Source organism: Macaca nemestrina, chromosome 6, assembly GCF_043159975.1.
Source record: "Macaca nemestrina isolate mMacNem1 chromosome 6, mMacNem.hap1, whole genome shotgun sequence".
NCBI classification, from domain to species: Eukaryota; Metazoa; Chordata; class Mammalia; order Primates; family Cercopithecidae; genus Macaca; species Macaca nemestrina.
In genome coordinates, this window is record NC_092130.1 from 140,422,437 (window position 1) to 140,436,035 (window position 13,599).

The 13,599-nt window shown below is 40.6% G+C and overlaps 1 protein-coding gene across 2 annotated transcripts; it reads right to left on the reverse strand.

The window, feature by feature from the left end:
* Positions 1-343: 343 nt before the first annotated feature.
* Positions 344-13,556, reverse strand: LOC105487435 (prostaglandin E receptor 4). 2 transcript variants are annotated; one of them, XM_024794640.2, is made up of 4 exons: positions 13,414-13,556; positions 12,238-13,153; positions 8,620-8,711; positions 2,063-2,302 (listed from the first exon to the last, which is right to left on the reverse strand). In XM_024794640.2, exons 1-4 carry the CDS (start codon positions 13,416-13,418, stop codon positions 2,209-2,211), a joined length of 1,107 nt encoding a protein of 368 aa, XP_024650408.1. In that variant the 5' UTR covers positions 13,419-13,556; the 3' UTR covers positions 2,063-2,208. The 2 variants fall into 2 exon arrangements, with proteins under 2 accessions (XP_011749185.1, XP_024650408.1); XM_011750883.3 differs by lacking the exon at positions 8,620-8,711 and having other exon boundaries at positions 344-2,302.
* Positions 13,557-13,599: the final 43 nt, after the last annotated feature.

Below are 13,599 nucleotides of genomic sequence, written 5' to 3' on the forward strand. Positions count from 1 at the left end.
AAAATAAATAAATAAATAAATAAATAAATAAATAAATAAATGGCAGTTAAAAAAACTGCAAAATGTAAAATATGCTAATTTTAGTAATAATTATTTGAGTCCTTTATATGTCGCAAGCTAGGCATAATACTGTCTCAATCCATCACCCATACAAACTGGAGGCTTTGAGTAAAGTGTCATTCTCTACTAAGTGTATCCAAGGCTTTGTACTTTTCTTGCAACATTTCTTTAAAATTATTTCCCAATAAATTTAAAAAATATATAAAAAAGGATATAGATGATGACCTGAAACAACAAACCCCCACCCCACAAGTTTTCCCAAATTGAGGATATGCAACTCAGATTGAATGTGTATATTTATTATAACCTCCAAAATAATTTCACTTGGTACAACTGCTTCTTAAAATCATATCAATATCAGGCTCAGAATTTAATTACAACCAAGCAATTCACAAAAACACTTTGAGCAACAAAACATGCTTAATATTTCTTTGAGAAAGATCCTTCAAATATGTGTACAGCATCACTGAGAGTTACACAAAACTGTTACAAGATGACCATTAAGTGCCCCAAATCTGCACTTCTGATATATATGAATGGCTAATGTAACCACATTTGGGAATCTTTACATCTCAAAATAAAGCTCTTTCTGATGCAACTTGCCATCCTTTAAAATTTTAAAGGATGTTCTTGGTAATTCCTTAGGAAAGTAAAACTACACACACTTTCAGAGAAACAATAAGCTGCTTAGATTTTTAAAATTTTTTCTATTATACACTTTAATTATGGGTTATTTATTAAAGACTTTAAAAAATTTACGTTATGTTTTAAAAAGTACCAATTAGTGAGGGAAAAAGTTGAAAACATTTACCAGCATGTTAGGTTCTCCTGAAATCACAGTTTTCTGGATAAATAAATGTAATATCACTAAACAATTTTCACTATGTATTTTATACATAGCCTGGAAAGAATAACATTTTGGACTGTAATTTTCACATCTTAAATAGTATTTTTTTCTTTATCCCTTTGATAATACTAAACTCTTTCTCCTAAAAATTTATATCTATTTTATAGATATCAATCTTACTATGAATTTTCAACTTTGACTAGAACTTGTTTATGAAAAATATCTAACATCTGCGACTTCAGCTGGTTATACTGGAAGGAGAGGGCTTGTGATAATTTTATTATACCTTGTATTAACAATAAACCTTCTCACAGAGAAGAAAATACTTTAAATACCTTAAATCATATGTACAACAATAAAAATTCACATTTCATGCTTTAGTGAGACACTTAAATCATCCATAAGGCAGTCTTCATAGTTTACTGGAATAGAGCCTTTCTAATATCTGGGCCTCTGCTGTGTACCAAATACGACGAAGCTCTGGATGTTAGGAAAGCAGCCAAACTTCTGCCATCCTCCTCTCCAGTAGAAAAACTGATAGTAGGTCTTCCCAGCCATCAAGTTGTGACCACAATCCTCTGTCATAGTGGGGTATTAACCGACGTGCTGCAGGCCTCAGGACCCATGTGAGTCAACTCGATTGTTTGCAAAGTGCTCAAAAGCCAGGATGTTCTCTAATGTGAGTTGTAGGATGATGATAGCCCTTCTGAGCACAGCTAAATGTGACATGTATGTGTCTATTGCACAGGATTTTATAAGGGTCCAGAAACAGTACTGTATTTCTTTCCTTACCTATTATATACATTTTTCTGATAAGTTCAGTGTTTCACTGGGAAATGTGACTTGCAGGGAGCTCCCCTTAGGGGCAGGCCCAGCCCTGCCGCTCCCACCAACCTCATCCACCAGTAAGACACTCTCTGAGTCCTGACCCTGTGAAGAGTCTGAGGTCTCTGATATTCGCAAAGTCCTCAGCGAGGTGGTGTCTTTCTGGGCCAGGCCCATGCCAGGAACACCTGGAAGCAAATTCCTGCCTCCAAGGCCATTTTCACTGAGGTCAGGCAGTGAGAGGTCTGGCAGGAGGGTCTGAGATGTACTGCTGATCTCCTTCAGCTCCCGGGAGAAGAAGGAGCGAGAGTGGCCCGACATGGCAGAAGATGTCCTTCGACTGTCTGAGCAGTGCTGTCCGGAGCGCTCTCTGCGGGATCCGCCAATGCGGCAGAAGAGGCATTTGATCTTCTCTATTGCTTTATTGAGCACTGTCTTTCTCAGGAGGATATATATCCAGGGGTCTAGGATGGGGTTCACAGAAGCAATTCGGATGGCCTGCAAATCTGGATTTTTACTGACTTCTCGCTCCAAACTTGGCTGATATAACTGGTTGACGAATACTCGCACCTGCATAAGTGAGATCCGCACATTTAGATTTCATCATTCATCAACTGGGAAAACATATAAATGCTATGTCTACCTTAGCAATATTAAGAACCTGCCTTCATTTCTCAAGTTCCAGGTAAAGAGGAAGCTACATAACAAGCCTCAGAAAAACCAGTCATGGGCTGGGTATGGTGGCTCACACCTGTAATCCCAGCACTTTGGGAGGCCGAGGTGGGTGAATCACTTGAGGTCAGCAGTTCCAGACCAACTTTTCCAACATGGCGAAACCCCATCTCTACTAAAAATACAAACATTAGGCTGCGTGCGGTGGCTCACGGCTGTAATCCCAGCATTTTGGTAGGCTGAGGTGGGCGGATCACAAGGTCAAGAGATTGAGACCATCCTGGCCAACATGGTGAAACTCCATCTCTACTAAAACCATAAAATTTAGCTGGGTATGGTGGCATGTGCCTGTAGTCCCAGCTACTCAGGAGGCTGAGGCAGGAGAATCGTTTGAACCCAGGAGGCGGAGGTTGTAGTGAGCTGAGATCACGCCACTGCACTCCAGCCTGGCAACAGAGTGAGACTCCATCTCAAAAAAATAAAAACAAAACAAAAATTAGCCAGGTGTGGTGGCACATGCCTATAATCCCAGCTACTCAGGAGGCTGAGGCAGGAGAATCGCTTGAACCCGGGGGGGGTGGGGCAGAGGTTGCAGTGAGCTGAGATGGCGCCACTGCACTCCAGCCAAGGCCACAGATCTAGAATCTGTTTCAAAAAAAAAAAAAAAAAAAAGAAAGAAAAGAAAAAGAAAAAGAAAAACCAGTCACTGGAAAAATGCAATTAATATGTTCTGAGTTAGTATGGCTTTAATATTTTTGTAACTATCTTATGATTATCTTCCCTAGAGCAAAGACAGTATACAAAAATGCAATGTGAGTGCAGGTCACATATGTATAAAGTGTTCTTGAGAAACATTTTATTAACTTCATTTCTGCGAGTGCTTTTAAGTTTTTGTAACTCTAATGAAGTAATTTTTTTCCCCCAAAAGCTACTGATTTCTCTTATTCCAGCTGTCATTTTACATAATTTAAAGGGAACTCATTTTATAAGTCAATTAACCATCTAATCATCAGAATAAGGCCAGATTCTTTTATTTTAGTCTAGAAAGAATATGCTGAAAAGTTTTACACCAACAGCAGGATCTCCTGTCACCCAGAATGACCACAGAATAGTTTTCATTTTCTCTATGACTCTGTTCCCCAGTTATAGTAATCACGATGGATGAGTAGGAATTTGCTAAATTTAGAAGGAAGGACATCACATTTCAAATAAACGTAGCTCCATGTGCAAAGTCATGGAAGGATGAAATCATATGTCAACATCTGGGAACTTCAAATGATTCAGCGAATGGAGCATGAATTTGTGTAAACTTACATGATCATTTTATTCCTTAGAGGAAAATGCATTTGTTAAATGTACATGTATATATATTTTTTGAGACCGGGTCTCACTTTGTCGCCCAGGCTGGAGTGCAGTGGTATAATCATTGCTCACTGCAGCCTTGAGCTCCTAGGCTCCAGCAATCCTCCTGCCGTAGCCTCCTGAGTAGCCAGGACTACAGGTGTGTGCCACCGTGCCTAGCTAACTTATTATTTTTGTAGAGATGAGGTCTTTCTATGTTGCCCAGGCTAGTCTCGAACTCTTGAGCTCAAGTGATCTGCACGCCACAGTTTCCCAAAGTGCTAAGATTACAGGAGTGAGCCACCATGCTCAGCCTCAAATTCACTCTCAAAGTATTATGATTTTTTTTTTGCCTAGATATTACTTCTAATTCCACTGGGATCATTTATATAAAAATCTCATCTGCAATTCATATAGAAATAGTAGGAGTAATTCATATAGAAATAGAAATAGTAGTATCGAAATAAAAATAATTGCCATCTATCTTTAGTAATTATTTACTAATTATTTCTTGCCTTTAGTAATTATTTTAGGTTAGGGAGAAGAGGTTGAGTCTCACAGTCAAGGAAGATACATAAAAACCACAAAAAGGAGCAAGAAGAACTCACAAAAGCATAGCTGGAGCCGTTTAACTAGGGGCAAATATCTCTAACAAGACTTGAGGACATTGCTGCCTTACTATATACAGCATAACAATGAATGACTCATGGTACATGAATCACCTAGAACAGGGATAGTTTAGTTGAGGCTGGTGCCAGTTCACAATGGAAAAGGCGATTCATTGACCATTTGCATGTGTTCTTTTGGCACTTACTAGATGTAACAATATTTGGGTCGGGATATTTCAGAAAGATTTTCAACAATTTGGATAAAAGAAGGAAGTTTAAAATATTTGAAGAAATACATTTCATTAACCTGCAAAATTAAACTTATATTAAATTTATTCCAGAACAATACTGGATCAGTAACGTAGAACTGCATTTCTATTTCTTCCTTAACTGGAATTTAGATCTTAATTAGCTATAGGTCTCTGATCCTCTATCAAAAGATTTTTGTTCATTTCATTTGTTGTTGTTTTGTTTTGAGAACTTACACTTATTGCAAAATCTGACCTAAACTTATTTTGGCAGCAAAAACTGAACTGAACAGACTGTGAAGCCATTTAGTTCAATTTATTCCACTTAGAGTGAATATTCCTATGTTCTGGTCCAGGAGTACTGTTCCAATTCTGATGAGGATATTACATATTTTGCAATATATTATTGATTACTTCTCTAAAAGCCAAGAAATTCTAAATTCTGAAACTCATCTGCCCCTAAATATTTCGGATATGGGATTATGGGCTTGTAAATCTCAGAGAATAAAATAGTCAAAGCCTCTAGCCAAGATGAAATTAATATCTTGATATTTGGAAGACAGCTAAATCAAGAATGAACTGGAATGAACATCAGTATGTAATATCGCCTCTTAAAATACTTTTAGAAACTATGCTGGGATAAATGATAGTAACAAGGCAAAGCATACGTGATTTAAAAAAAATCTTTACTAGTAGTAAAATAAAAATAAAATAAAAAATAATAAAAAATATTTTACTAGTAAAATAAAGCATCTTGGTTTCTTGCTTCCATAAGCTTTGTGGTCTTCAGCTATGTCTGGAAACTCAGCAATTCCCTCAACTGTACAGGCCTTTTCTCAGATGAGGTATTTGTTACTGAGACCCAGAGCTTTTGAGGAACTTAGGATGTCCCCCGCCCTGTTGGTGGCAATCTGGTCTGGACCTCCATGTTGCCTTTTCTGTTCTACCAGTCTGGCTTTCTGTTTAATCATTATTTCTTGACAATGGAGTTATTGGTAAAAAGCATGAGGTCTACATTTTATTCACATCACGTACTATGTTCCTAAGGGTAGAAGAAATGATGGATTTAAATCTGTTAGTATCAAGTCCTGTGTGTGGTCTCTGGAAAAGACCTACGGCCGGGTTTATGTGAACTTGAGCCTTCAAGCCTCCAGGTGGCAGTGTTGCTCCACTCGAGAGTTTCTGATCCTCCCTCCCTAATAAGCACTGTGTAAAGCCATCTCTGAGACTCGCAGAACAGAATTTTGGTTAAGTCTCAACCTGACGTTTCTGAGATTTTTGACACTGAAAATGTTTTATTGCTGGTTGCTTCTCCTGCGACAACCTCAAAGGAAACATGGCTACTACTGAAAGGAAGAAAAATTTTGAACAGTTAAAATGGAATTTGTAGCCATTCAAAGAAGTATATTAGGAGTTAGCATTTTAAAATTTCTGTGGCCTTTTAGAAAGGTCGGAATGTTGTAAAACAATAATAGGTTGTCATAATCAAAGGTGATGAGAGGCAAGGAAAGAATCATTTCTGTGCCTCATCTCATCTACAGCAGCAATGGATTTTGACTAGCATAGGAGGGAAAGGAGGCTATATTAAAAGTATATTAAAATTATGGAAATGGGGGAGGAAAAGTTTACAATTAGTCCAGGCCACTGAACCTGGTCATTCAATGTCTTTTCAATAAAGGGGAATTCACAGGGTAGCAAAAGTATGAGTTTAAAGAGCAAAAGTTCAAATTTGGGTAAAAACATCCTCAAAAGTTGGTCAAACTGGAAAAAATCAATATGAGTTTTACTTTGCAACATATCTCAGTTGAGACTTACTTCAAGTAGGGAAAGAAAAAAGACAAAACAAACAAAAACTCCACGCATCTTGCAATGTTTGAAAACATATAGCAACCTCTGCTTCACTTTAAATGGGCTACTTGACTTGCTGTTTCCAAGAGGGCAGGGACAACCGCAGTTGAGATGGGAACATCTGGAGTAGTGCTTCAATGTCTTGTGAGCGGGTGAAAGCACTTTTTGGAATTCTTGTCTAACAGGCCCTATATGTTACACGACTGAACAAGTTCAGGCAGTTTTCAGTGTTGGAGGAGTGTGTTGCTGATAAAAAACCTCTGAGTCAGGACGGAAAAAAATCATTAAAAAACTCACTGAATACGGCCGGGCGCGATGGCTCACGCCTGTAATCCCAGCACTTTGGGAGGCCGAGGCAGGCGGATCACCTGACATCGGGAGTTTGAGACCAGCCTGACCAACATGGAGAAACCCTGTCTCTACTAAAAATGCAAAATTAGCCGAGCATGGTGGCGCATGCCTATAATCCCAGCTACTTGGAAGGCTGAGGCAGGAGAATCGCTTGAACCCGGGAGGCGGAAGTTGTGGTGAGCTGAGATTGTGCCATTGCACTCCAGCCTGGGCAACAAGAGGGAAACTCTGTCTCAAAACAAAAACAAAACCAAAAAAACTCACTGAATACTAATGACATATCTCCTTTCTTCCAATTTTAAGTATTTTCCTTAGTAGCTGCTAATGTGTATATGTGGTTTGTTGTTCATATTGGCATATTACAGTATTCTAAATTATTTTATTTTAGAAAGAGTCTCACTGTGTCACCCAGGCTGGAGTGCTGTGATACAAACATGGTCATTGCAGCCTCAACCTCCTGGACTCAAGCAATCCTCTAGCCTCAACCTTCCAAGTAGCTGGGAAACAGGCACATGCCAACACACCAAGCTACATTTTAAAAATTATGTTATTCGCACCTTTTTAGGATGATTAGAGATTAGGGTTCAGGAGCAGTGGAACATAACTTGCAGAAAATGCAATCAGTTCAGAAGAAGACGTGGTGACAAGAAAGCTGTAAGGAGGCTATATGCTATAGAGATAGATGCCCAAGCTTTGGTAGCAAATAAGCCTCTGTTCAAATCCTGGCTCCACTCCTTATAACATAGGTACAAATGATCAAAGTGCTTAGCACAGCGCAGCGCCTATCATAGAACAGGTATGTTGGCTCTCATTACGTTCTTTGAACCCATATGTGGAAGCTTGCCCAGTGTGGAATATATCAATAATTTGAAAACTGTAGCTTAGAGGTAGCTTTGGGATACAGTTAATAATATGACATCAAAAACATGTACTTCCTACTTAATAATCTGTTTGCAGGGAATGTTGAAGAAAGAATGTTGAATTCTTGATTAGACAGATTTAGTAATCGACTGTCAAAACAGTAGTAATGCTTTCCAGTAAGTGACAAGATCTGTAGCTGGATTTGAATGTGTGTGCTACTTGTTCTGTTCCAAGCACATAAAAGGAATTATCTGTATGTGCTCAGTTATCTCACTGCCTTGTGAAGAGTCCAAAATTGACACAGCTGTTACTAGAAGTTCTTATCACTTTCTTTTTTTCAAGTAAAGAATAGTGGAAAGAATTCTTGACTGGGTGGTGTGTAGGAGAGCTTGGTTCTTGTTCCTTCTGGGCCACTAACTGGCCATTTGTAGAAGGCAAGTTAAATCTCTACAGGCTTTATAGGTCAACCTCTACACTGAATGTTTCTTTTTTGTTTTGTTTTGTTTTTTAAGCTCTCACATTGAATATTCTAATAAGAGACTACAAGAATCACTTCAGCGCTGAGAAAAAAAAAACTTGTTAGGAGATATTCAATACAAACAAATTGACAGGTCAGCAAAGCATGGTGAAATGAGCATTAGATGAGGACTCACCTATAGCTACCCTGTAAGTTGCAGAATGATATAAATTCTTCATTTGCAGCTGGGAAAACTGAGGTGTAGAGAGAGTGAAAATACTGGTCAGCCCTACTTTCTCCTTAGAGCTTTTCAAGATTCAAATGAAATGCTAGATGTGGAAATAACTTACTTTTATGGAACTCAATAGTCTTCAAGTTACTACTACTGGGTCTATAATTTCATGTTATGACTTAAAACTTGCTTCTGGGCATTGCCATTTTTTAAACTTAGCCAAATTTATTTGAACAAATCCAGTCTTTTAGATTCTGTTGTAGTCATACCCAAATGTATGGCATTTCTCTTGTATGTGTAGATATGCTTCACACTCATCTGACATCCCATCAGTTGTTTTATGACTCCACTTCCAGTTTGCCTACAGTAAACAAAAGTATATCTATTTACAAAGTTTTCATCTGTCCTTATAAACTTTTGCTGATCAAATGCTGGTGAAAGCTTTATAGAGACGACGAGTTTACAGTAAGGAACCAAGTAAACACTCACAGGAAGTATTTTCCTAAGAATCTAAGTTTTACTTCACCAAGGCAGAAGATTAATCAAATTAGCCATTCTGCCCCTAGCTGAGATAAATATTTGTTACTTCAGAGTTAAAAAATAAAAGAAACAAGTAAGCAATAAATACAGTTTTGGGTTGCTTGTGTATGGGGGAAAATGCCCTTCCAAACCCTATAGTAACTGTTTAGCCCTGAGGCAAAATATTTGATTATAATAATCATCTTAATATTCATTAGTAACTGAAAAATTAGGCACTAGAAATTCATCTAGCTACAGCATTTAGCACCAGGACCTTAAGGGGCTGTCTTGCTTGCATATTTCTAAAGAATGCAGTCCTTTTTGTTTATCTGAAATGTAGACTCTCACTTCTTGTTCTCACAAAATTTTGGAAGTTCTCACTTCCAAAATTCTCCTATATTTTAAAAAACCCTGAGACTGGTTATAAATAGAAGAAAGGACAAAATGACAAGAACCACCTACCCATTACAATATCTTGTCATGTGATGTTCCTTGTAGATCATACTTACACCTTCTCTGATCATTCATTATGACCCAGTTCAAAGAATTCTGAAGGTTCAGCACAGTTCCTTATATCCACAACTAATTTCCCAACCTTTCTCAAATTTCCACTCCAATCTTAGCTCTATTTATGAAACATGTATATTTTGGATAGCAAATTAAATTTTATTTTTTATACTAAACTCAATACCAACCCCCTCTAAGAGCTGTAGTTCTTTCTTCCCTGGTGTCCAAGAGGCAAAACCTTGGCTGCTTTTCAATGGCTGCTTGTTTTCCTTATGTATTATATCAAGCTTTCTGAAATTCCAAGTAAGCTATATTTGCTTTGTTAGCCTTTCCAAAGCATTTAAAATAATTCCAACGCTTTGATTTTCCTTAAATGGGATTAGCAACCACTTGATTTGATAAAATTAGATGCTTCATTAGTTTCTTTGGAACTGAAGATAGGCTCATCTGCTTTCAATATCAGAGAGTTCTGAGCTTTAATCTTAATTTATAATATGAATATGAAAACATGAAAAAAGGAAGTTGTAAAAGGAAGCCAAGGAAAACTGTATTTGCAGAAGGGTTTTCGATTAGTTCAGTAATTGCTGAATTGTGGGGGGGTGGGGGGGTAGTATAATGAACCCATCATTTATCACTGATTTATAAACCGATTCTGAAATTAGATTTTAGTACCCAAAACTAAGGGCGACAAACTGATGCCACTGCTATTTGTAGGATTCCTTATTTCTCAAAAAGCTACATAAATACTTGACTAATGGGATTACTTCTTAATTGAGCTAGTTTCAATTTTCAGGTTAAGATTACTTAAAATTTACATCATGTTACTAACATTATACAGGTGAACAGTATTTCTTGTTAGTTAAAATGTGGTTAATCTGCAAACCACAAATACAGCTCCTATAATTTCTCGCCTCTAGGTCCTCAAATAATTTTAAGGCTTTGTGTAAGGGCCCTGAATCTTAGGTCCAGGTCTACCACTTCAGCCCACGAGGTGAATTAAGCCTTGTATGCCTTTCTAGATGTTAGAAGAAAATAATTCATCCGTGGCTGTGCAGAAATCCATAGCTTTACAGGCTTACTTCCAACCAAAACACATATAAAGTATGTGCATGTTGCTAACCTTCTAGCTCTAATTCCTCTGTCCCTTTAAGTGGATGTTCTGAGAATAACAACCATTCACTTTGTCATTTACTGTTCTGTAAAACACAAGGCAGAGGCCCAGGAACAGGGGCCCCATCAGGAGCAGGGTTGTTTTTGTCCAAAATCTCACTTTATTCTAGGTTGCCATTACAGACAATAAAATGTATTTATGTGGCTCAAGTGTGACTTAACTCTGTAAATTATATTGGGTCCTGGAATGGCTTAAAGGCTCTTATGGCCAATTATATTTATTACTGTTTATACAAATTGGTAAGAAGCTACTGTATTCTGGCTCTCAGCCCCCTCTAAGTTCCTTCCATTTACAGTCACTTTTATCAGAGATATAATATTTCTACACCAAAGATCCCTGGACAGTATGAATAAGGAAAAGGAAGGAATAATAGCCTATTACATTTTATTTTCTCTTGTTCCCAATAAGCATAAGAAAAAGCAGTTATCTCTTTTTGAGTTGGTAGTTTAGAATTTCCAGGAATGTGGGGTTTTGGAAGATGGAAGAACTCATAACTAGTTGCTTTCAAGAGAAACTCTAGATAAAGTATTGCATTCTTCTGCCCATCTGCTTCTGGCGCATTCCATTTTAGTCAGAGGCAAAGTAAAGAACTAGGTAGGGTTTGAGCCTTTCTGTTTATCATATTTTAAAAGTTAATCCAAAGGCAATTCTTAAAAGATGAACTAAAAATGAAGTGTACCAAAACTCCAACCCACGCTTTACAAAGGCCAAAATGAGAAATGTTCTAGGAGGGAGATGTGATGTAATAACACATGAGCTGGGTCTGGCCTCAGACGGGCCAAAGGTCCATTACAAGCTGTAGAGCTTTGGCTTGAAGAAACGAAGACAGCCATCTCTAAATCTCGGTTTCTCTAAAATGGTACTGTTTCTTGCACAGTGGTAGAGAATTCAAATCCCATACCCCATGTATACCAGCTTTTCCATAATTAGTCACCCTGAGAAACTTTGCTTTCCTGGCCTACACAGAATGAAAGAAACTGAGTCTGGACCCTGTCCCGTGTATGAATTAGAATTTGTGTGCTTTAAGCTGCCCTCCCAGGGCACACCATGGTAGAGCAGGGAGCCTAGCTTGACTCTGTAGGTTTGGCTGGATTATTTTAAGCATATCATTCACTCCGTCAGTGAAGTGAGGGAGTTAGACTAAAACACCTCTTGATATCTCTTCTAGCTTTAAAATTCTACGCAATCCACCGGGGGGAAAAAGTCAAAAAAACTTGCATAAATCAAAACACCAAAAACCCCACTTTCCTTAGAAATGGTTTACAACGAACAGATCACCATCCCTGACGTTTCAGGTTCTGCAGTTCACAGTTCACAGTACGGAGGAGTGGGCTAAGTTACACTACAGCAGGTTCCCCTCCACATCTAACAGAGGGGGTGGGGGGTTTTCTTGGAAGACTCGGCCAATGTCAGGCAGCGAGGGGTAAGGGCTGTCCCGGTAGAGAAAAAAACCCAGGCTTTCGGGAACATAAACTGGGGGATGTGGGGGCAAAACACCTGCTAAATCTCATTAGGACTGGGACTTCAAAGAGGGTTGGGCCCGCTCTGAGAAAGTGTGGGAATCCCAGCCCCGACCTAAAGGAGACACGTTCACTGCCAAAGACTGAGAGGGAAAGCGGGGAGCGGGGAACGGAGGAGGGAGGTGGATGCGAGAAAAGGGCCGGGTGGGGCCCCAGCCCTGGTCACTCACCACGAGCGGGATGGAGCAGATGAGCACCACCAGGGAGGTGGCAATGAGTAAGATGACCATCTGGATCTCGGCGCCCGCGATGCGGCGGAAACTCCGGCGGCGGCGAAAGTCGCTGAGGCGCGGCAAGCCTGGGGAGGCGGCGGGGTGGCCCCGGGAGACAACCGAGGTCACGGCTGTCGCGGCCGCATGGTGCTGCTCGGTGCCCAGCGAGGTGCGGCGCATGAACTGGCGGTGCATGCGGAGCAGCGCGCCGCACACAAGCACGTTGCAGAGGACGGTGGCGAGAATGAGGAAGGAGCTGAAGCCCGCGTACATGTAGGAGTAGGCAGCGTGCGCCGTCACGTTGGTGGTCCAGTCGATGAAGCACCAGGTGTCTGGGTACTGCAGCCGCGAGCTACCGAGGCCCATGTTGGGCAGCGCGCAGAAGAGCACGTTGGACGCATAGACTGCAAAGAGCGTGAGGCCCGCCAACCGCTTGTCCACGTAGTGGCTGTAGAAATAGGCGTGGTTGATGGCCAGGTAGCGCTCGACACTCATGGCGCAGATGATGCTAAGGCCGGACAGGCTGAAGAAGAGCAGAATGAAGGTGCTGTACTCGCACAGCGGCTGGCCCCCGGGCCATTGGCCCTTCATGTACGTGGCGATGGTCACCGGGCTCACCAGCAAAGTGCCCAACAGGTCGGTGACAGCCAGCCCACATACCAGCGTGTAGAAGGTTGTCTCCTTCTGCTCCTTGCGCGACTTGCACAGCACCACGATGGCCACCAGGTTGCCCACCACCCCGAAGATGAACATCACCGCCGGGATGGTCACTGGGCTGTTCAGCCGGTCGGGGCTCAAGGAGGTGGACGCATTGACCCCGGGAGTGGACATGATAGTGGCTGGCGGTGCGCAGCCTTGGAGTGCAAGGCTGGGTCTGGGGATGGTAGAAGAGAGACAAAGCTGCCGTGAGCGGAAATTACCACTTGTAAGGTGTTAGACCCGCGCCCAAGAAACGATACACTGATAAGCCAAGGGGAGCAACTCGATCCTACTTTCTGGATTGTAGCCACTTACCAACTGCGGCCACCAAAATCTCTAGGCTCCTGATACGTCCTGCCAGCAGCACACTCTTGCTGACATTAATATTTATAAACTGCTTCTCCCATTCCTCTTCCTCCCCTCAACCCAACTCACTCCATTGCCAAGATGAATAAGAGCCATCTCAAGGGAAAAGTAGCTCCCTATTGCTATTCCCGATAGATTCTGAGTCAATGAAATTCTCACTGAAAACAAGTTACAAAAGCAATTTGGAGAGCGCGCTCTTCCCTTCTTGGCTCTCTTCGGCGAGCGCCGCATCTCCGCGTTCGCTACCCGTTGACC